The sequence below is a fragment of the Pagrus pagrus genome, assembly GCF_965226575.1.
Source record: "Pagrus pagrus genome assembly, chromosome: 11".
In the NCBI taxonomy this organism is placed as follows: domain Eukaryota; kingdom Metazoa; phylum Chordata; class Actinopteri; order Spariformes; family Sparidae; genus Pagrus; species Pagrus pagrus.
Window position 1 is genome coordinate 33,292,049 of NC_140195.1, and position 22,504 is coordinate 33,314,552.

The 22,504-nt window shown below is 39.7% G+C and overlaps 1 protein-coding gene across 3 annotated transcripts in view; it reads right to left on the minus strand.

Moving 5' to 3' along the window:
• Positions 1 to 22,504, minus strand: part of LOC311265590 (rho guanine nucleotide exchange factor 10-like protein) — a 145,156-nt gene that overhangs the window by 23,473 nt on the left and 99,179 nt on the right. For all 3 annotated transcript variants that reach the window (XM_084367403.1, XM_084367404.1, XM_084367405.1), the window contains 2 exons: positions 19,283 to 19,410; positions 19,039 to 19,139 (listed from right to left, as the gene is read on the minus strand). In XM_084367403.1, the coding sequence (XP_084223529.1) occupies positions 19,039 to 19,139; positions 19,283 to 19,410 (229 nt within the window). The remainder of the gene's footprint in view (positions 1 to 19,038; positions 19,140 to 19,282; positions 19,411 to 22,504) is intronic.

Below are 22,504 nucleotides of genomic sequence, written 5' to 3' on the forward strand. Positions count from 1 at the left end.
CTAAGGTTGGAATATACAGTCACTTTTATGTTTGGGCTGGTAAATACAGTAACACAACAATCCTCAGCAAAATCCACTAACACACTTAATAGAAGAGAATAAAGGTTTTACATAATAAGTAGTGCCAAGGTTACAGCTATACATAAAAAGTCATGTCATGTAGAATATCAACTGCCTCATTGGCACATATTTTTTATGTGTAGCCTACAATATAACCTAATAAACAAAGACAACTAAGTCCAAATCAAACAATTAATCAGCTATGAAGGGACAGCCTTCGAACACATGTTCACAGAACTCATGCACGCACGCACTGACAGACACATATATGCAATGTATAATACAGTCCGAGAGCATAGTTCCTAATAAGCAATCACATAATATTGACTAATATTTTATATAGGCTCTAATTATCATACTGGGGAATACTAATGAACCACAACCTAAATCTGAGGTTGGAATACATAGCTTTCATGTTTGGGCTGGGATACATAACAGCAAGTCAGCAACAGACAGCAAAATTCAATAACACTAGCACTTAATAGAATAATGCTGTAGTGCCAAGACAGCTATTATTACAAATGAGAGCCATTGATGTCAAATGGCAGTGCCTGGTGGTGTTCATGTCTGCAACTTGTTGCATGTTGTTGCTCTACTGTAGAAATGATTCTGTACCTACTAATGAACCACAACCTACAATATAACCTAATAAACAAAGACAACTAAGTAAGATTATATCCCATTTGTTGCACAAATAAATAATTTCAAACGCAGTAAAAAAAAAAAAAAAAGTGGCTTGTAAATCTGTGATTTTAAAATCCCAATATTTTATTTTATTTTAATTTCAAGGCCAGGGCCTAGTAGGCTACATATTTACACTGTGTAAAAGTGTCAAGGACCCTGACAAGAACCAGTGTTTTTTTTAGGAAACTTAGCTTGGGGGGGGGGGGATAAATTAGTCAATTTTAGGCATTTGGCCGCGTCATCCTCCAGCGCCTTTCTTTTTCTTCTCTCTCTTCCTCTCGGCACCGCCTTTCCTCTTTTTTTTTTACCCGGGTTAGGGTCCATCATCGACGAAGCCTCATCTCCTCTCCCGGTCCGCTCGCTACACACACACACACACACCGCAGCAGGTACCAGACACACGCCACACACCCCTTCCTCCACACGCTGTGTGTGTGGTTGATACGGACTGTTGGGGCGGGTGTTAATCCAAACAAACCAATCGTCTTGTCCTCCTCACATGCTACTGGCCTGATTGGCCTCTGATTGGCCTGGCATGCCTCTCTGACTTAGAAAAAAAAGTCAGATAGCCGCGACGCCGGCTGACCGGCAGCCTGTTAAAAAAAAAAAGAGAGAGAGAGAGAGAGAGAGAGAGAGACGCAGGCCAGCAGGCCAATCAGAAGTATCTGCTGCCACACCACCAGACTACGGAGCAGCTTTATTCCCCAGGCTGACACTCCTCAATTCATCATTAACACTCCTTTTTCTAAAATAGATGTAGAACAAGGGACTCAAACATAATTTTGCTTTTTGGAACTCTTGTGTTTTTAAAAATGACAATACAGAGTCAGCCTACAGGGAGGACGTCAAACACCTGACTGACTGGTGCTCTCAGAACAACCTGGACCTCAACACAACCAAAACCAAGGAACTAATAGTGGATTTTAGGAAATCTAAAAGGATTGTGCCTCCCACCCTCTCTATTGAAGGAGAGGAAGTGGAGAGGGTGGAGAGCTTCAAGTTCCTTGGGGTACACATTTCAGCCGGCTTCACCTGGTCCATCCACACCTCGAATCAGGTGAAGAAGGCCCATCAGAGACTTTACTTCCTCAGGAAGTTGAAGCAGACCCATCTCGCCCGCCTGACCTACTGCTGCACTGTGTGGTTCACCAGCTGCACTGCCAAGGACAGGAAGGACCTACAGCGGGTGGTGAGGACGGCGGAGAGGATGATTGGGACCACTCTGCCCACCCTCAGAGATATCTACTCTGGCCGACTGCACAAGAAGGCCAGAAACATCAGCACTGATCTCACACACCCTGGACATGCCCTGTTCTCCCCACTCCCCTCTGGAAAGAGGTACCGCTCTCTCAAATCCAAAGCCGCAAGATTGAGTAACAGCTTTTTCCACCAGGCTGCCAGAACCATCACCCCACCCCTATCCATCTCACGCAAGGACTGACATTTGAATACATTCATACACACACTACCAAGTGCAATACATCCTCCTTCCTCCTCCATTGCACTACGAGCCCACTGTGTTTGCACTTTTGCACCACCTTGCACTTTAATGCACATGTCCATATTTATGGGGACTTGTTTTTATACTGTTTATCTGTGTATCTTTTATATATTTTTTTTATTTATTTTTTTCTACTGTCCTACTGCCATGTGGAGCTGCTAAACGTATTTTCACAGTAAATGTTGGTGACAATGTTGACAGTGACAATAAAGGATTCTATTCTATTCTATACATTTAAATTGTAACCTTGTATGTCTTTAAACCAATCACAATAGTCCTAGGGAACACAAAGTGAAGGATCATCAACTTCTACATCTATGCCCAGGATGCAGCAGTGGTGCCCCTCCAATATACTGTTAGAGGAGGGGACTTGTATGGTGGCCCAGAGGTGTCAGGCCAGATACAAAAACCACAACACAAATACAAAAGCCACAACACAAATACAAAAGCCACAACGGAAGTGACCTAAAACGGGTCCGTGCATGAAGTATAATGAATCCGCATTGTTTACGTTGTATAATGAAACATCCCATTTTGGGGGTATTTCCCATTTCATTGTCGTAAGACATGTAATGCAGCTTGTTCCTTTATCCAACTTGTACAATGAACATTGAAAAAGGAAGTCGAGTGTCGGAAACAGCCTTCAAAGTAAAAGTTGGGAGTTTTGAAGCGTGTTGGCCGCAGCTGTCAGTTTAAGGAGAGCGAAATGAAATAAATACAACCTAACAACAAATAGCCTAAATAATTTAGATAATTCATAACTGTTATACAGTGATATTTCCATCACTTTCCCACAACTGAGAGAGATAACCAGGATTTTCAAAGTAAACACACCGTGTTTGAGACGGAGACTGAGCCGCTGGACTGCAGTCGTCATGAAGTAAGTCAAACTTTTTTGTTGTTCACCTTATCCACCAAACGTCTCCAACCAAACACTGTTTTAATCTGTTGACCTGCCAGGAACGTAGTAAGCTGTTAACTTCAGAACATAGCCAATGCTAACAATGCTATTTTGTTTGCAGGTAAAGTTGCTAGCTGTTGTAGCTAAACAGCTGTTGTAACATTATGCTCACGTTACTCGTTTGTTATTATCAGCTGTTTTGCACGTCATTTTAATATTTGTCCATCTAAGTCTGTGTGAAATGCCTTCAATTATGCTAGAAGTGAGTTAACTGGACACTGCCCAGTCATATAAGTAAGGCTTAGGTGGTGTTTTGATATTAATTTTGATGTATTGAACTGTAGTGTGGTCTGTGTTCACAAATGTATGTTACCAGCAGTGTTTGTGCATGCAGACAGACTGCAAAGTAAAGAAATATTCTGAATAATATAATTAATGTCATGTATCTCTATAATTAGTGAGTAAAAACTAAAGCTACAATTAATACACTGTTCATCTGTGGATGTACAGTTGACACCATCAAAATAAAGAGGAAAGATGAACCTCAGCCATATACTTTCTTTATGCAGTCTTTATGTAAGACATCTGTCTTTAAACCTAACAAAATATTACCTTTTATTGCACAGTTCCAGAGGACCAGAGTAGAGAGCTTTTGAGTTTTGATGTGGTTTTTCAAAATTAAAGCCCTCTAAAATGTCAAATATTTATAATATTTCTCTCTTAATTCTAGGGCCGGGACTCGATTAAAAAAGATAATCTAATTAATTAGAGGCTTTGTAATTAATTAATCGAAATTAATCGCATTTTTAATCGCATATAAATATTTGACCTGAGAACAGTGAGAAGCAATTTTTTTCGTATAGGTTTTAGTATACCATTGAATAATGACTGAATAAAAAAGAAAGAAAGAAAAAAAAAGCCATAATTATTACTATTAAAATAAACTGAATAAATAAAGACATGGGATGTTTCATTCGGTGTGTAATGGACATATATATATATATATATATATATATATATATATATATATATATAATGTATTAGTTTCACTTTTTGAATTGAATTAGTGACATAGGCCTTAATAAACTCTCCCATGACATTCTAATGCACCTGTACATCAGAAACAATAGGAGTGATGGGTACAGTAGGATATGCAATAATTAACTACTGCATACATCTTGAAAGCTCTACTTTACACTGTTGATTTGTATAATCCCAACAGACATGTCCAGTGATTTTCAGCTTTCTGTGTTTACATGTGTCTGTTTTGATGATACAAGTCAGCGGTCCTGAAATGTGTGTTTCTCTTCTATAAAACACATTCTACATCGCGGAGGCAACGTCTTTCCACTTAGGGCTTCCTTCACCTTTGAAACGGGGCAGAGCTCCGTGGGAAACACCTGCCTGACACAGCAACGTAGGGAACCGTGCACGTCCGCGGCGCACAGCTCCACGGACATGCACGGGGGGAAAAAACGGCGTCGCCGTCGTACCGACGCTACGCGCCGCTTTGGGTTGTGAGCGCGCATGTCGCGCGTCTACATTGGAAGCTAATAGGTAGGCTATTATCAGTATAATCAGAGGCAACCATGAATGAGTTCGCCTCAGTTTCACGTGATTGTCACTGTCAGGCTGTTAATTCTGCTAACCCGAGCTGAGACGCACCCCAAGTGTCGGCGGCTTTTTAACTCGTTAAATAATTGTGCTCCAGTATAATCGGTACGCCTGAAACTCATCCAGTGAGAAACGTTCCGCGGTGCAAATATAAGTGCGATTAAAATGCGTTAATTTTTTTAACGCGTTAATTTTTGTGTAATTAATTAATCTTAATTAACGCGTTAAAGTCCCGGCCCTACTTAATTCAGATCAATATTAGGAGGAAACTACCTGTTTCCACAGACTAATTTCACTTCAGACAGATAGTGGTCCACCTCAGAGACTCACTCATATAATAACAGGAAGTTCTGATGTGGTTTTTCAAAATTAAAGCCCTCTGAAATGTCAGATATTGTCAATATTTTCCTCAAATTCAGATTTACATTAAAAGGAAACTTCCTGTTTCCACAGACTAATTTCACTTCAGAATGATAGCACACCACCTCAGAGACTCACTCATATAATATCAGGAAGTTCTGATGTGGAATTTCAAAATTAAAGCCCTCTAAAATGTCAGATATTGTCAATATTTCCCTTTAAATTCAGATGGATATTAAAAGGAAACTACCTGTTTCCACACACTAATTTTAATTCAGACTGATAGTGGTCCACCTCAGAAACTCACTCATATAATATCAGGAAGTTCTGATGTGGAATTTCAAAATAAAAGCCCTCTAAAATGTCAGATATTGTCAATATATCCCTTTAAATTCAGATGGATATTAAAAGGAAACTACCTGTTGCCACACACTAATTTTAATTCAGACTGATAGCAGTCCACCTCAGAGACTCACTCATATAATATCAGGAAGTTCTGATGTGGAATTTCAAAATTAAAGCCCTCTAAAATGTCAAATATTTTCAATAATTCCCTTTAAATTCAGATTGATATTTCAAGGAAACTACCTGTTGCCACCTGCTAATTTCATTTCTGACTGATAGTACTCCACCTCAGAGTTACACTCAGGTAATTCCAGGAAGTTCTGATGTGGAATTTCAAAATTAAAGCCCTCTAAAATGTCAGATATTGTCAATATTTCCCTTTAAATTCAGATGGATATTAAAAGGAAACTACCTGTTTCCACACACTAATTTTAATTCAGACTGACAGTGGTCCACCTCAGAGACTCACTCATATAATATCAGGAAGTTCTGATGTGGAATTTCAAAATTAAAGCCCTCTAAAATGTCTTTTTTTTATTGTTTTTTTTAAAAATTGTTTTTACAGTACAAACTCATTGGGCAAATTACAAATCATGAATTCATATCAAAGAATATCAAGTCCTCTAAGGTACAATGAATGATTTTGTCCTTTTTTTTTTACATTTTCTGTCCTTCCTACACACACATTATCCCAACCACCCACCCACCCACCATCGTTCTCTCTAAACACTTCCACCTCACTGTCATACACACTCTCATACACGCTCTCATACACACTCCCCCCCGCATAGCCAAATGCATGAACGAGGGAGTCACTTTGTGTGCTACATTTTAAACATTTATCTGAGGAGTTGCTATCAAATTTTTGTATTTTATCTCTGCTATTTGCGTCATTACTTTGAATTGAATTAATTGTAGATTTTCATTTGTAGTTACTTTATTTGTGAGACGCAAACAGTCCTTCCATCTTCTCACCGCATCATATGTAGCCCTTATTATTCTCCTCTTTTTATCTCCTTCCTTTTTCAAAACTCCCCTTATGTCTGTAGCTACTCAGGAGTTGAGGTCCATATTGTCCCTTATCCAATTTTTCAGTTGCAGGTAACTAAACCTTTCTATTTCTTTTAGTCTGTATTTGTCTTTAAGCTCCTTGTATGAGCATACTGATCCTTGGGTTATGATATCCGCTATTGTTTGGATTCCTATTGTCTTCCATGTTCCCCAATTAATTTTTGTATTTTGAATCCTTATAGACGGATTGTTCCATATTTGTATGTGTCTTGGAATTTCAATTTCATGTCCTATTCGCTTTTCTATTTTTTTTTCCAAGCATTTAATGTACTGTTAATTATGAAGTTAGCTGTACATTTTTGCTTACTGAAAATGGTGGACAGGTAACTTTTGGACATTAACTGATGACTTTCAATATCTATCCATGAGCTTTCGTTTGCAATGTTTATTATATGGTCGATATAAAACATCTGAGCTGCCTGATGATAATATTCTAAATTGGGTAGATTCAGACCTCCCTCCTCCCGTGGGTAATACAATAGCTTTCTTTTTAATCTGTGAGCTTTATTTGACCAAATAAAAGACGATATAAATGAATTAACCTCTCTAAAAAATGCCTTTGGTGGAGTAGTTGAGATCGTTTGGAATATATATAAACATTTTGGCAGCCACATCATCTTAAAGAGATTTATTCGGCCAATTATATTTATTTTCAAATCTGCCCACTTCTCTATGTCTTTCTTTAACCCTTTTATTAGTGGAAGAAAGTTGTCTTTATAGAGTTGAGATTTATCTGTACTGATGTAGCAACCAAGACATTTAATATTCTGTGTTTGGACTTTAAGTTGTTCACAGTTTTCCAGAGTATTCATGCTTTTGTCTACTACTAATAGTTCTGTTTTTTTTATATAAATTTTATTCCCAGATAAAGTAGAGAAATGTGTCAATATTTCGATTACACTTGGTATAGACGTATTGGCCTTATTCAAGTAAAGTAATAAATCATCGGCATAAAGACTTAGTTTATACTCACACTTTCCAATAGTAATACCTTTTATTTTATCTGTCTCTCTTATTTTTTGAGCTAATGGTTCTATTGCTAATGCAAATAATGATGGTGACAAGGGGTCTCCCTCGGCTGTACCTCTATTTAATGGAAATAAATTTGAGAGGATTCCATTTGTATATACTTGTGCCATTGGTGACTTATAATTTGTTTTAACCATATTTATAAATTCTTCTGGAAAACCGTATGCTTCCAACACTTTAAATAGATATGCTCTCTCAAGGCGATCGAAGGCTTTTTCTGCATCTACCGTCATAAGTGTTAAGTCTATTTTACTTTTCTTTGCAAATTGTATTAATGATAAACAAGTCCTAGTATTGGTTCTTAACTCTCTGTTTTGTATAAATCCTGTCTGGTTTTGATGGATTATCGTGGGTAAAATTTGAGCGAGTCTATTATTTATAACTTTAGTAATAATTTTTTTTATCACAGTTAATTAGGCTAATCGGTCTATAGTCTGCCGGAGAATCACAATCTCTTCCTGGTTTTGGTATTACCGAAATGATTGCTTTATGCATTGTTTGAGGCAGAGTATGCTCCTTTTGGGCCGTGTTCACTACTTCCATAAACAGAGGTTCGATACTTGACCAAAATGTTGAATAAAATTCAATTGGAATACCATCCATTCCTTGGGCTTTTTTTAAAGGAAATGTTTTAATCGCAGAGTTAATTTCCTCACTAGTAATGTCTTTCCTAAGTTGTTCCTTTTGCTCAGCTGTTAGATGTTTTAGGTTAAGTGATTTAAGGAAGGGAGTGGGGTCTGATTCTTTTATTTCAGATGAGTATAGGTTCTCATAGTATATTTTAAATTCATTATTAATCATCTGATTGTTGGTAAAGACTAAATCTGATGTTTTATCTTTTATTGATATAGGCTGTCTCTTAACTACTTTCTTGACTAATGATGCTAAATGTTTACCTGATTTGTTGGCTGAGATATAATTAAGTTTATTTGAGTTATGTCTAAAGTCATTAGCTTTTTGTAGTAACAAATTATCCAGCTGTAATTTACTTTCTTGGATTTCTGTTAACACAGTACTATTAGCTTGAATTTTATGTTGCTTCTGTAGTCTATTTATTTTGTCTGTCAGTTTATTTCTTTCCTTATCTAATTCTGCTTTCTTTTTAGCTGCGAATCCTAGCATTATTCCCCTTATATAAGCTTTAAATGTGTCCCATATTATGCCGATTTCCGGTCTATTTTCTGGATTTCCCACATTAACATTAGTTTGAATAAATCATTCAATGTGGTTTTTAATGTGTTTTACGAAATCTGTATCTATTAAGTCTTTCCTATTCATTCTCCAAATTAGTGTTGAGTGTTTTGTTTGGGCATCATACTACATTCTACTATTGCGTGGTCTGATATTACAATTTCATTTATTTTGCTTGATATTATTCTATCCAGGTGTGGTCTAGAGATAAATAAGTAGTCGATTCGGCTATAACTGTTTTGAGGGTGTGAAAAATATGTATAGTCTATTGTTTTCGGGTGTAATGTTCTCCAGATATCCTCTAATTCATTATCTAGTAAGAACCTCAAAAGTCTTTTCGGTGGGTTAATTTTTCTATTTTCTGTAGAGCTATCCTGAGATTTAAAAATACTATTTAAGTCTCCACCAAAAATTATCACTCCTGTTGGAGAGCTTTCTAATACTGTCTGAATTTTATTCAAAAAGGACATTTTTGAATTAGGAGGTTTATAAATATTAATAATTGTATAGAGTTCCCCAAACAATTCACATTTAACTACTAAAAACTGACCCTGGTCATCTGCCTGTTGTGTTATCAACTTAAAAAGGTATCCGCTTGTTAATTAATATTCCTACTCCTCTACTTCTGGAAGTAAATGCAGCTTCAAATACTTCCCCCGTCCAATGCTTCTTGAGTTGTTCAATTTGCCCAGGTTGAAAGTGGAGCTCCTGCAATAAGACAATGTCGACGGACAGCTTCTGTAAATGTTGCATTGCTTATATTTTCTTTGTGCCCTCCTAGCCATTTACGTTCCAAGTTACTATTGAAAATCTGTTTTGAAGGATTTTTATTAAACTCTCAGTGTTATTAGCCATAATCTATGGCATAGTACAGGGAAGCCTCAGAAAAGCGTCCAACGAGATCAATCCAGCCATCAAGGAAAGCTAAGGCATAACACACACACACTTGACCCTCCAGACACACACACACCCACACACACGCATACCAACATTAACCCCCTGGTTTCCCCATATACTGTAAGAGCATGCTTTGCTAAGGCTGTTTGCCCCTTCTCCTTTGCATAGGGCATTGAGCCATTTATATTTTATTTTTTTATTTTTTTTCCCAAATAGTACAGCCTAAATTTTTCTTGTCATTTGTACTGGTATCTTAAGGGTCCATTTAAGAATATAAAGAAATCGCTAACATCAGAAAATAATTCATCTTAATTCTCATTTTTTTTGGCACCTTCAGGAAGGAAAAAACAAAGTACATTCAGCATACACTTGTACTAAATACATTTGGTATATCAGCCTAATTTCCTTGGAACCATCAGAAAAAAAAAGAGAAAAAAAATACACTCAGCATACTGGTTAGTAGTACCAGCTTTCAGAATTTGTAGCTTTGTTTAGAAGTGCTGGACCCGGAATATAATGCCTCTTGGATAGCATGCTCTTTCATTGAGTGGGCCTAGTCGATGTGCCTTCTCAATGTCCCTCTCCTGTAGTGTTAAACCCCATTCAGTCTCCATAAGATCCACCAGATAAGGAATAATCCCCTTGCCGGTTTCTTCTGATCCCGGAACATTTAGAAGTTTGAGGTTTTTCTCTCGCTGTCGGTTCTCCAGTGCGTCGATGTATACCAACGCTTGGTCAAGGTTTTTTTGGAGCTCATCAATGCGTCTCGCCTGTGCGCTTAATTGGATGGCGTGGGTATGCATCTCTCCTTTAAGCAGTCCGAGTTTGTTATCTATTGAGTCCATCCTCTTCGTTAAGAGATGACACAAGACTGTTTGTCGTCGTTTGCAATGACAAGAGCTTATCAAGCTTACTATCCAACTCGTCGAATCTTGCTGCATTTGCCGGCATTTCTGCGATTTGGGATCTTGTGTACATGCGCACCTGCTTCTTTGTTTGTTGCACGTTATGGATCCTGCTCTGTTTTATCTCCTGTTGTTTAGTTGGTATGGATCACGACTCACTGTGCTGTTTAGTTAGTTTTACATTTGCACTTTTTTGAGCTAAAAGTAGCGTTTTTTAGCTCAAAGAGGCCCTACGCGACCAGGAGCTCTTAACCTCTCCGGCCTCTCACTTCGCGCATGCTCAGTGTCAAAAAGCCTGCTCTTAAATGTCAGATATTGTCAATATTTACATATATATTCAGATGGATATTAAAAGAAAACTCCCTGTTTCCACACTAATTTTAATTCAGACTGATAGTACTCCACCTCAGAGTTACACTCAGGTAATTCCAGGAAGTTCTGATGTGGAATTTCAAAATTAAAGCCCTCTAAAATGTCAGATATTGTCAATATTTACATATATATTCAGATGGATATTAAAAGGAAACTCCCTGTTTCCATTCTGAAGTGAAATTAGTCTGTGGAAACAGGTAGTTTCTTTGTAATGTCAAGCTCATTTTTTGACTTTTAAGAGGGCTTTTATATCTGAAATTCCACATCAGAACTTCCTGGAATTACTGGAGTTACTGGAGTGTAACTCTGATGTGGACCACTATCATTCTGAATTAAAATTGGTCTGTGGAAACAGGTAATTTCCTTTTAATGTGAATCTGAATTTGAGGAAAATATAAAAATTATTTCAAATTTCAGAGGGCTTTAATTTTGAAAGTCCACATCAGAACTTACTGATATTATATGAGTGAGTCTCTGAGGTGGTGTGCTATCAGTCTGAATTAAAATGAGTCTGTGGAAACAGGTAGTTCCCTCCTAATATCAATCTGAATTAAGAGAGAAATATAAGAAAAATTGGACATTTCGGAGGGCTTTAATTTGTAAATTCCGATCAGAATTTCCTGATATTATATGAGTGAGTCTCTGAGGTGGACCACTATCATTCTGAACTGGAATTAGTCTGTGGAAACAGGGAGTTTCCTTTCAATATTGATCTGAATTTATATGTAAATATTGACAATATCTTACATTTTAGAGGGCTTTAATTTTAAAATTCCACATCAGAACTTCCTGGTATTACATGAGTGAGTCTCTGAGGTGGACCAGTGTCAGTTTGAAGTGAAATGAGTCTGTGGAAACAGGTAGTTTCCTTTATATGAAAATCTGAATTTATATGTAAATACTGACAATATCTGACATTTTAGAGGGCTTTAATTTTGAAATTCCACGTCAGAACTTCCTGATATTACATGAGTGAGTCTCTGAGGTGGACCACTATCAGTCTGAACTGAAATTAGTCTGTGGAAACAGGGAGTTTCCTTTATATGTAAATCTGAATTTTAGGAAAATATTGACAATATCTGACATTTAACAGGGCGTCAATTTTAAAAAAACACATCAGAACTTGCTGATATTATATGAGTGAGTCTCTGAGGTGGGGTACTATCATTCTGAAGTAAAATTAGTCTGTGGAAACAGGAAGTTTCCTTTTAATGTAAATCTGAATTTGAGGAAAATATTGACAACATTAACATTTCAGAGGGCTTTAATTTTTAAAAACCACTTCAGAACTTCCTGATATTATATGACTGAGTCTCTGAGGTGGACCACTATCAGTCTGAACTGAAATTAGTCTGTGGAAACAGGCAGTTTCCTCCTAATATCAATCTGAATTAAGAGAGATATATTATTAATATTTGACATTGTAGAGGGCTTTAATTTTATCAGTCCATCCATCCATCCATTTTCTTCCGCTTATCCGGGGTCGGGTCGCGGGGGCAACTGTCTGAGCAGGGACACCCAGACTTCCCTCTCCCCGGACACTTCCTCCAGCTCCTCCGGGAGGATCCCAAGGCGTTCCCAGGCCAGCCGGGTGACATAGTCACTCCAGCGTGTCCTGGGCCCCGGTGGGGCATACCTGGAACACCTCCCGAGGGAGGCGTCTAGGGGGCATCCGATACAGATGCCCGAGCAAACTCAGCTGGCTCCTCTCGATGTGGAGGAGCTCCTCACCCTATCTCTAAGGGAGCGCCCCGCCACCCTGCGAAGGAAACTCATTTCGGCTGCTTGTATCCGGGATCTTATTCTTTCAGTCACGACCCAAAGTTCGTGACCATAGGTGAGGGTAGGAACGTAGATTGACCGGTAAATCGAGAGCTTCACCTTACGGCTCAGCTCTCTCTTCACCACGACAGACCGATACAACGACCGCATTACTGCGGCCGCCGCACCGATCCGCCTGTCAATCTCACGCTGCATCCTTCCCTAACTCGTGAACAAGACCCCAAGATACTTGAACTCCTCCACTTGAGGCAGGAACTCTCCCCCAACCCGGAGGGAGCAAGCCACCTTTTTCCAGTCGAGAATCATGGCCTCGGACTTGGAGGTGCTGATTCTCATCCCAGCTGCTTCACACTCGGTTGCAAACCGCCCCAGGACATGCTGGAGGTCCCGGCTCGAGGGAGCCAACAAGACAACATCGTCCACAAAAAGCAGGGATGAAATCCTGTGGCTCCCGAACCAGATCCCCTCCGGCCCATGACTGCGCCTAGAAATTCTGTCCATAAAAATAATGAACAGAGCCAGTGACAAAGGGCAGCCCTGCCGGAGTCCAACATGCACTGGAAACAGGTCTGATTTACTGCCGGCAATGCGAACCAGACTCCTGCTCCGGTCGTACAGGGACCGTACAGCCCTTAGCAGAGGGCCCCCGACCCCGTACTCCCGAAGCACCTCTCACAGAATGCCACGAGGGACACGGTCGAATGCCTTCTCCAAGTCCACAAAACATATGTGGACTGGTTGGGCAAACTCCCATGAACCCTCGAGCACCCTGCGGAGGGTATAGAGCTGGTCCAGTGTTCCACGACCAGAACGGAAACCGCATTGTTCCTCCTGAATCCGAGGTTCGACTATCGGCCGAATTCTCCTCTCCAGTACCCTGGAATAGACTTTACCAGGGAGGCTGAGGAGTGTGATCCCCGATAGTTGGAACACAACCTCCGGTCCCCCTTTTTAAATAGTGAGTCTCTGAGGTGGACCACTATCAGTCTGAACTGAAATTAGTCTGTGGAAAAGGAAGTTTCCTTTTTAATGTAAATCTAAATTTGAGGAAAAAATTGACAATATCTGACATTTCAGAGGGCTTTAATTTTGAAAAACCACATCAGAACTTTCTGATATTATATGACTGAGTCTCTGAGGTGGGGTGCCATCATTCTGAAGTGAAATTAGTCAGTGGAAACAGGAAGTTTCCTTTTAATGTAAATCTGAATTTGAGGAAAATATTGACAATATCTGACATTTCAGAGGGCTTTAACTTTGAAAAACCACATCAGAACTTCCTGATATTACATGAGTGAGTCTCTGAGGTGGACCATTATCAGTCTGAACTGAAATTAGTCTGTGGACACAGGTAGTTTCCCCCTAATATTGATCTGAATTAAGAGAGAAATATTATAAATATTTGACATTGTAGAGGGCTTTAATTTTGAAATTCCACATCAGAACTTCCTGATATTATATCAGTGAGTCTCTGAGGTGGACCACTATCAGTCTGAACTGAAATTAGTCTGTGGAAACAGGTAGTTTCCTTTATATGTAAATCTGAATTTGAGGAAAATATTGAAAATATTTCAAATTTCAGAGGGCTTTAATTTTGAAAGTCCACATCAGAACTTCCTGATATTACATGAGTGAGTCTCTGAGGTGGACCACTATCAGTCTGAAGTGAGATTAGTCTCTGGAAACAGGTAGTTTCTTTTTAATGTCAAGCTGAATTCACATGGAAATATTGAAAATATTTGATCATTAAATTGGCTTTTATTTTGAAATTCCTCATCAGAAGCTCCTGATATTGTGTTTATTTTTACTTTGGACTAATTATTCACACAGAAGAATTGCCATAGCCTCCATCTGCTAAGGCTTCAATGTGATCAGAATGAGGCTGGTAAAATGATTTACATGAATAATCAATGAATTAATTCCTTAAATGCACAATTAATTAATCAATTAACTAATCGTTCAATCAATTCAACAATTAATTAACAGACTGACTGACTGAATGAATGTGAAATTGCAAATTGCGTTCATAGGTCTGTGCTTTTATTTTGAATTCTGTTCTTGGACTGCATTACCGTAATAAGTAGTATATACAGGCACCACAAAATGACTGGGGACTAGTTTGACCGGGGTTTTTCAAGTGGAGGCGGGCTTGACCGCAGTACGTTACAACAGCTGTTTAGCTACAACAGCTAGCAACTTTACCTGCAAACAAAATAGCATTGTTAGCATTGGCTATGTTCTGAAGTCGTTTGACTTACGACTGCAGTCCAGTGGCTCAGTCTCCGTCTCAAACACGGTGTGTTTACTTTGAAAATCTCGGTGATTATATCTCTCAGTTGTGGGAAAGTGGCGGAAATATCACAGTTATGAATTATCTAAATTATTTAGGCTATTTGTTGTTAGGTTGTATTTATTTCATTATGCTCTCCTTAAACTGACAGCTGCGGCCAACACGCTTCAAAACGCCAAACTTTTACTTTGAAGGCTGTTTCCGACACTCCACTCCCTTTTTCAATGTTCATTGTACAAGTTGGATGAAGGAACAAGCTGCATTACACGTCTTACGACAATGAAATAGGAAATACCCCCAAAATGGGATGTTTCATTATACAACGTAAACAATGAAGATTCATTATACTTAATGCACGGACCCGTTTTAGGTCACTTCCGTTGTGGGTCACTTCCGTTGTAGTTCACTTCCGTTGTGGCTTTTGTATTTGTGTTGTGGCTTTTGTATTTGGCCTGACACCTCTGGGCCACCGTAGACTTGTATTGGTGAAACACCTGCATATGGGAGGTGAGTCCTGGCATTAAAAATTATAAATTCATTCATAAACTTCACTCAGCATGTCTCAGGGCCCACCCACAATAAGGGCCATACTCTGGACTTAGTCATATCAAAAGGACTTAACATGACCGTACCCTGTGTCATGGATGTTGCTATTTCAGATCACTGTTGCATATTCTTTGATGTGTCTGTTTTTCCTGTACAACAGAAGGGTACCAGAACAATCAAAAAACGTATCATTAACAATAACACCATTGAAACCTTCAAGAAAACTGTGAATGAGTTATCGTTGTTCATGGCCTCATCAACTGAGGATCCTGTGAACAACTTCAACTCAAAAATACAAAATATCATTGATAACATTGCACCTGTTAAAACTAAAAACATAGAAAAACAAAAAGCCCCCTGGAGAAATGGAGCGGTTGTTACCCGCAGATTCCACTGGATACGGTACTGCTACGGTACGGCTGCGTTACGGCTCCGGTACGATTTTGCTCCGTCGTCCTCGTCCGGCAACCCCCACCAGTTGCGTTTTGAGTCCGCTACAGCGCAGCTCCGCCGATCAGCTGGAGAAACGAAACCGAGGAATTCCCGCGATAATTACATTATCACACACGAACGCAGTTATATGTATGTGCTATAAACACAACAACACGAAGTGTTCCCGACCGACGGATTAGAAGAAGAGCTTGTATTTGTCTCTTCTTTGAGGTTTTTGTGTTTGTATCAACACGGAGTGTTTTATTTTGAAAATCAACCGGATTTCTTGTTGTTGTTTCGTGTCTGACTTCCTGTCTGCTCTGTGCTAAATTCGGCTGAATTGCTGCGTTGTGTTGCGGCGTCCGCCAGAATAGAAGTCCTGCGTATCTGCTCCGCAGGGCTGCGGACTGCCGGAGCTGGGACGCAGCAGACACGCAGCGCAGCGGACCTGGTGGAAGTTATCACATAGACTAAAGTGCTACGGATCAGCTCCGCCGCCGTGGCGGAGCCGTAACGCAGCCGTACCGTATCCAGTGGAATCTGCGGGTCAGGCAGCTTGAGAGAGAGTGTCGCCAGGCGGAACGAAAGTGGAGAAAGACCAAACTTCAGGTTCACCATGAAATCTACAAGGATAGACTCAATCATTACAACAGAGAAATTAAACAGGCCAGACAGTCCTTCTTCTCTAAAATCATTAATGAAAATATCAACAACAGTAAAGTGCTCTTCTCCACTGTTGACCGACTTATTAATCCACCATCTACAATCCCATCAGAGATGCTGTCCACTGAAAAATGTAAAGAATTCGCTACATTTTTCAACGATAAAATTATATCTATCAGACAGAACATTAGTGCATCAACATCCAGAAATGAACCTACCCTCCAGTTCTCCAGGAATATGACTGCTGCCATGTCTCACTTTGTCCTGTTAGACCAAAAAAAACTAGACGATATCGTTGGGCAGCTCAGGTCCTCCACCTGCTGCTTGGACCCTCTCCCTACCACATTCTTTAAAACTGTTTTTAACTGCTTAGCACATGAAGTATTAAAAAATATGAACTGCTCTCTTCAATCAGGTATATTTCCTGCAGCACTTAAAACAGCTGTCATTACACCACTTCTGAAAAAGAGCAATCTTGATGCAGCAGTTATTGCTAACTATAGGCCCATTTCCAACTTACCATTCCTCAGCAAAATACTTGAAAAAGCAGTTTACTTCCAGCTTAACAACTATCTAACATCAAACAGCCTATTAGACTTTTATCAATCTGGTTTTCGACCTCACCATAGCACAGAAACAGCACTTATCAAAGTTGTGAATGATCTGCATATAAACACAGATTCTAATAAACTATCTGTTCTTGTGATCCTTGATCTCAGTGCTGCCTTTGACACTGTTGACCATGATATCTTATTAGAGAGACTAGAACAATGGGTTGGCCTATCCGGCCCAGTTCTAAACTGGTTCAGAACTTACTTACAGGACAGGCAGTTCTTCGTGTCCATTGGAGACTTTTTCTCGGGCAAAGTGGATGTTAGGTGTGGAGTACCAAGGCTCGATTCTTGGACCATTACTATTTAATCTTTATATGCTCCCACTCGCACATGTTATAAAGAAACACAACATAAATTACCATAATTATGCAGATGACTCACAACTGTACTTATCTATATCTCCGGATGACCTACATCCCATTCACTCCCTAAATCAGTGTATTGATGACATCAATCTGTGGATGTCACAGAACTTTTTACACCTGAACAAAGATAAAACAGAAATGCTCATCTTTGGTGCAAAGGCTCAGAGATAGAGAATTGCAGCTCATCTCAGTTCTCTGTCCCTGGAGAGCAAAAGTGAAGCCAGAAATCTTGGTGTAATCATAGACAGTGATCTAAACTTTAAGAGCCATATCAATCACATCACAAAATCAGCTTTTTATCATTTAAAAAATATTTCAAAATTAAGAGGCTTCCTGTCAAAAGCAGACTCTGAAAAATGTATTCATGCATTCATAACAAGTAGACTAGACTACTGTAATGGTCTATTCAACGGCCTCCCAAAATCAGCTGTACAGCGATTACAGTTAATTCAAAATGCGGCTGCACGCGTTCTCACTGGAACAAAAAAGTTTGAACACATTACACCTGTTCTTAGATCCCTACATTGGCTCCCCGTCAAAACTAGAATTGATTTTAAGATTCTTCTACTTGTATATAAAGCTCTAAATGGCCTCGCACCTCAATATATAAAAGACATGCTCATCAGGTATGAACCAGCAAGAACTCTCAGGTCCACCGGCAGCGGTCTTTTAACCATCCCTCGCACTAACTCTAGAGCAGGGGAGGCTGCCTTCTGTATCTATGCCCCAAGTAAATGGAACACCCTGCCTGAGGACCTGAGAGACGCTCCTACACTGAGCACTTTTAAAAGCAGGTTAAAAAAGTTTATGACTAAGTTTCTGCGTGTGTGTGCATGTGTGTATGTGTGTGTGCGCATGCATGTGTCTGTTCTGTATATTGTAAGATTTGTATAGGCTGCATGCACTGGTTCTTTGCATAATTGCACAGACTTTCTGCACCTGTCTTGTAATCATGTTGTCGCTGTGTGTAAAGCACATTGTGTTACATTGATTTGTATGAAATGTGCTATAGAAATAAAGTTTGATTGATTGATTGATTGATTGATTGATTGATAAATCCCTGCAAAATAAAAAGTTAACAACCACTAGCTTGCATAGGTTCATATTGTTGGTGACCAATAAGGGTTAGGGTTAACTAGGGTAACTTGGAGGTTGTTGTTTCCCAAGTGACTGGGATTCGGAAAAGGGTAAAATGCAGCCTCCCATTGGAAGCATGAAATAGGTGGACAATGGAAGGCTTTTAATTGCAGTCTACATTTGTTTAGGTTACGTTTATTATTTCTTTATGTTTATTCTACCTAAGTGTAGATTCTTTTCTGTCTCAATCTTTGTGAACATCAGTGACAAACCAGACACTGTTGGATATCATCTGAGCACAACTGTGAGAATCTGTTGGGTTGATTCGGTTGAACTTACTCTGAGCTATTTTTGCCAGGTGCATCCGGTTCACCCAGGAGATTTTACTGAGAGGGCTGGGAGTGTTGAAGACCACCATAATGCTCACTGGATGACCAGACCTGAGTGAAAAAAGTATAGGAAATTAAAGGAAATTAAAGCACAAGAATATTCACACATCTCTGTCTGGTAAATGCTGGTGCAGTTGAACCTCTCTGCATGCCCCCGCTCTGAGCCTGTCCTATATGAACCTCCTGACACTCACTTATCAGGTCTGCCTGGTACAGACAGACGTAGGTGACACTTGTTGGCGCTCTGGATCTCCTCCTCCTTTAGACGGATAAGCCTCTGCAGAGCCAGACACCAGTCCTGAGACACTGTGGAGTTCAGATTCTAACACAGTGACAGATGAGGGGAAGGAAGGATCGATGAGTTAGACTCTCCTTTGCTTGATTAACATCAGTCAGATGAGAAAAAAAGGTTTTGGCCCGTGCTGAGCGGTGTAGCACCTACAGTGCCTAAAACAAGTAATCACCCCCTTGGATGTTTTCCCCTTTTATTGCTTTATAAATGGAATCATGGTCAATATAATTGCTTTTATATTATATAATGGCTTTTTTGACAATAAAAAAAAAAAATCATATTATTATATGTAAAATAAGTGATTGCATAAACATCCCCCCCTTTAAAGTGACTGGCCTAATTCAACAGATGTCCAGCCAATTGGTGCTAGTAGTCTCACAATTAGTGAAATGGAGATCACCTGAGTGAAGTGAATGTGTCTCAAGTGATTATAGAATACGACATCTATGTCTGAAGGTCCAGTCACTGATTAATCAGTATCCCTTGCTACAATTACACCATGAAGACAAAAGAACACTCCAAGCAACTCTGTGAAAAGGCTATTGAAAAGTATAAATCAGGAGTTCAGTTAAATCCATCATTAAGAAATGGAAGGAATATGGCATGTCGGGACCCTCACCACATGGTTCTGACAATAGAGCAGCCTGCACGTAGACCAAAGCTTAAATGCGGCCTCCTTGCACTTACAAAGCCTGGTAAGCAAAGGAAAGTGCACCGACCCTAATGTCCAGTAGGTGGCGCCTGATTGTAACAGTCCCCCCAGGTTTGAAAACTCCCATTGTCTGTGAGCACACCTGAACGCATCGTCAGTTCCGCAGCGACCGGAGAACATAAAAACAGTCCAATCATAACGTGTTGCTGGAAGCATCAGCTTTTGTCTGTGCAGCTGTTACTAAAAGAAATTTACACTGTAAAACATTGTTTGTCGCTTGTTTTTCTTTTCGCTCATCATGAGCTGATTTGAGCCTCTCCACTCTGTGAAGCTAAAGTGTTATCTTAGCCGACGTGTGAGCGTACAATAAGGCGTATTCCATCAAGAATCAGGCGAAGGTGATTCAAGCCTAAGTTTGTTCACTGACCGCTGAGGTACAGGAAGGCGAGTATTGTGTCTCCACAGCTGTTTCTTCCACTTTGCTACGCTTCTTTTGTCTCTGTCTCTCTCTCTCTCTCCACTATCCCCACGTGTAAACGTACACACATATGTTCGATTGACACATACACGTAATCTTATGAGCAACTTGTTGGAGACTTATGGTTAATGACCTTGCTATAACATTAGATACGTGTGTCTCTAGGTATCACCACCATAACATTAGAACAGAGCCAGCCCGAGGCATAAGCGAACTAAGCGGCTGCCAATCGAGAAAAAAAATTTGGTTTCTTTTTTTTTTTTTCATTTATTTTTTACTTGTGTAGCCAGGTGAACAAGAGACCAAGACTGTTTTCAGACTGTTCAGACAGTGTTTTATTATTCTGTAGGGAATTATTACTGTGTTAGCAGTTTCTTTTTGTTTAGGTGACACTGTCACTTTAAGAGCGGCACGCCTGTAGGTTGCGCGAGGTCGCGGGAGATCATGGGAAATCACCGCGTTCCCGTGCAGAGTTAGTTACACGGAAGTAGCAGTAGCGGGAGTGAAAGACGGACTGCTGAGGTGTGTATTTTGATGTCGCGTGTGAAAAATATCCCCATACATAAAGCACAAGAATAACTGTTTGCATAAACTGTGTCCATTTTGATGTGTTTGATGTATTTAGAGGGGAGATAGAGCGCATTGAGGTCAAGGTGTGTGACTTGGCGCACAAGCTGCACACAGGAATGCGAGTGAGTTTAAGACTATTCACAAAATGTGTTTTAAGCTCATGCAAGAATGTTAACTTGAAAATGTATTTTGTTCATTAGTGTAATTTACAGTATGTTTTCTGTGAACTAAAGAATATGCTGTAATGTGACTATGAGTTATGTGGCTGTGAAAATGTATTTATTTGTTTTTCTGTTTTTTATTTTATTTATTCAGAAAGAGCCACTACTGTTGTCTAGTCAAGTCTAGAGTGTCTAGTCAAGTCTAGAGTCACTTTTAACTAGAGCAAATGTCTAGGACACAGAGATAAGTGTTTGAAGTTCATAAGCTAACTGAGGTTTACCGGCAGTGTGACGTACAGTGAGGAAAAATATTTTGTTTTTTGATACTGATTACCTCAAATCCTCAACATTGCATTGTTAATGCTGTTTCTTTTATAAATTGCAGTCAGGGAACAAAAGACCCACAACAATTATTCTACTGTGTACGGTCTCCTCATTTATGACCTGGCCACACTTGTTTACAACAAATGCAACCTCTACTGTTGTATTTTGTTATTTTTCAATTCGGTAAACCACACTTAGTGCTTCACTTTGAATATGAAAGTTTAAAATAAATTTGTGATTTTAGTACCCTCTAAGGTTAAAAGGTGACTGATTTGGTGTAAATAACAACTATAATAATACAGGGGTCTACCAAGCCAAGGGGGCCAGAGGTCTAGAGGGCCCAGGAGCCCCAAAACATTTGTGGCATGTAAGCAAGGATGGATTACTGAATGAGCCTACTGGGCCCAAGAGGTCAAGGGGCCCTGAAGCCCAAGTCGTTGCGTGAAGTAACTACCTCAATAATCAAAAAGCAAAAGCCTATGAATCTGAACGCATTTAGGTATTGCCCTTCTCCAGCTGGCCATCCCAAAAATGCACCAGAATACAGGAAATCACATCTACCAAATTCAGAATTTTCTTGGGGAAGACTCCCAGACCCCCCTTCCCCCATTTGCACCCACTTTCGTACAAATAAGGTAGGGGGGGGGGGTCCTTATGCATCTGTGCCCAGGAGGATAGTAGTTCATAATCCGTCACTGTATTAATACAATTTATAATGTAACATTATAGTGTGACATTTGTGTCAATAACTGTCAAGCACAGGTGACTCCGCGGTGGTGGGAGGGGGGCCCCAAATCAACTTCTGCTTAGGGCCCCCAAAAGGCTTGGGCCGGCACTGCATTAGAACAAACCATGACGTCATCTTCCAAGAGATCACGTTGGCCATCTTGGCTCTTTGCCATCTTGGTTCTCTTTCCCTATGACTGCCATCTTGGCTTT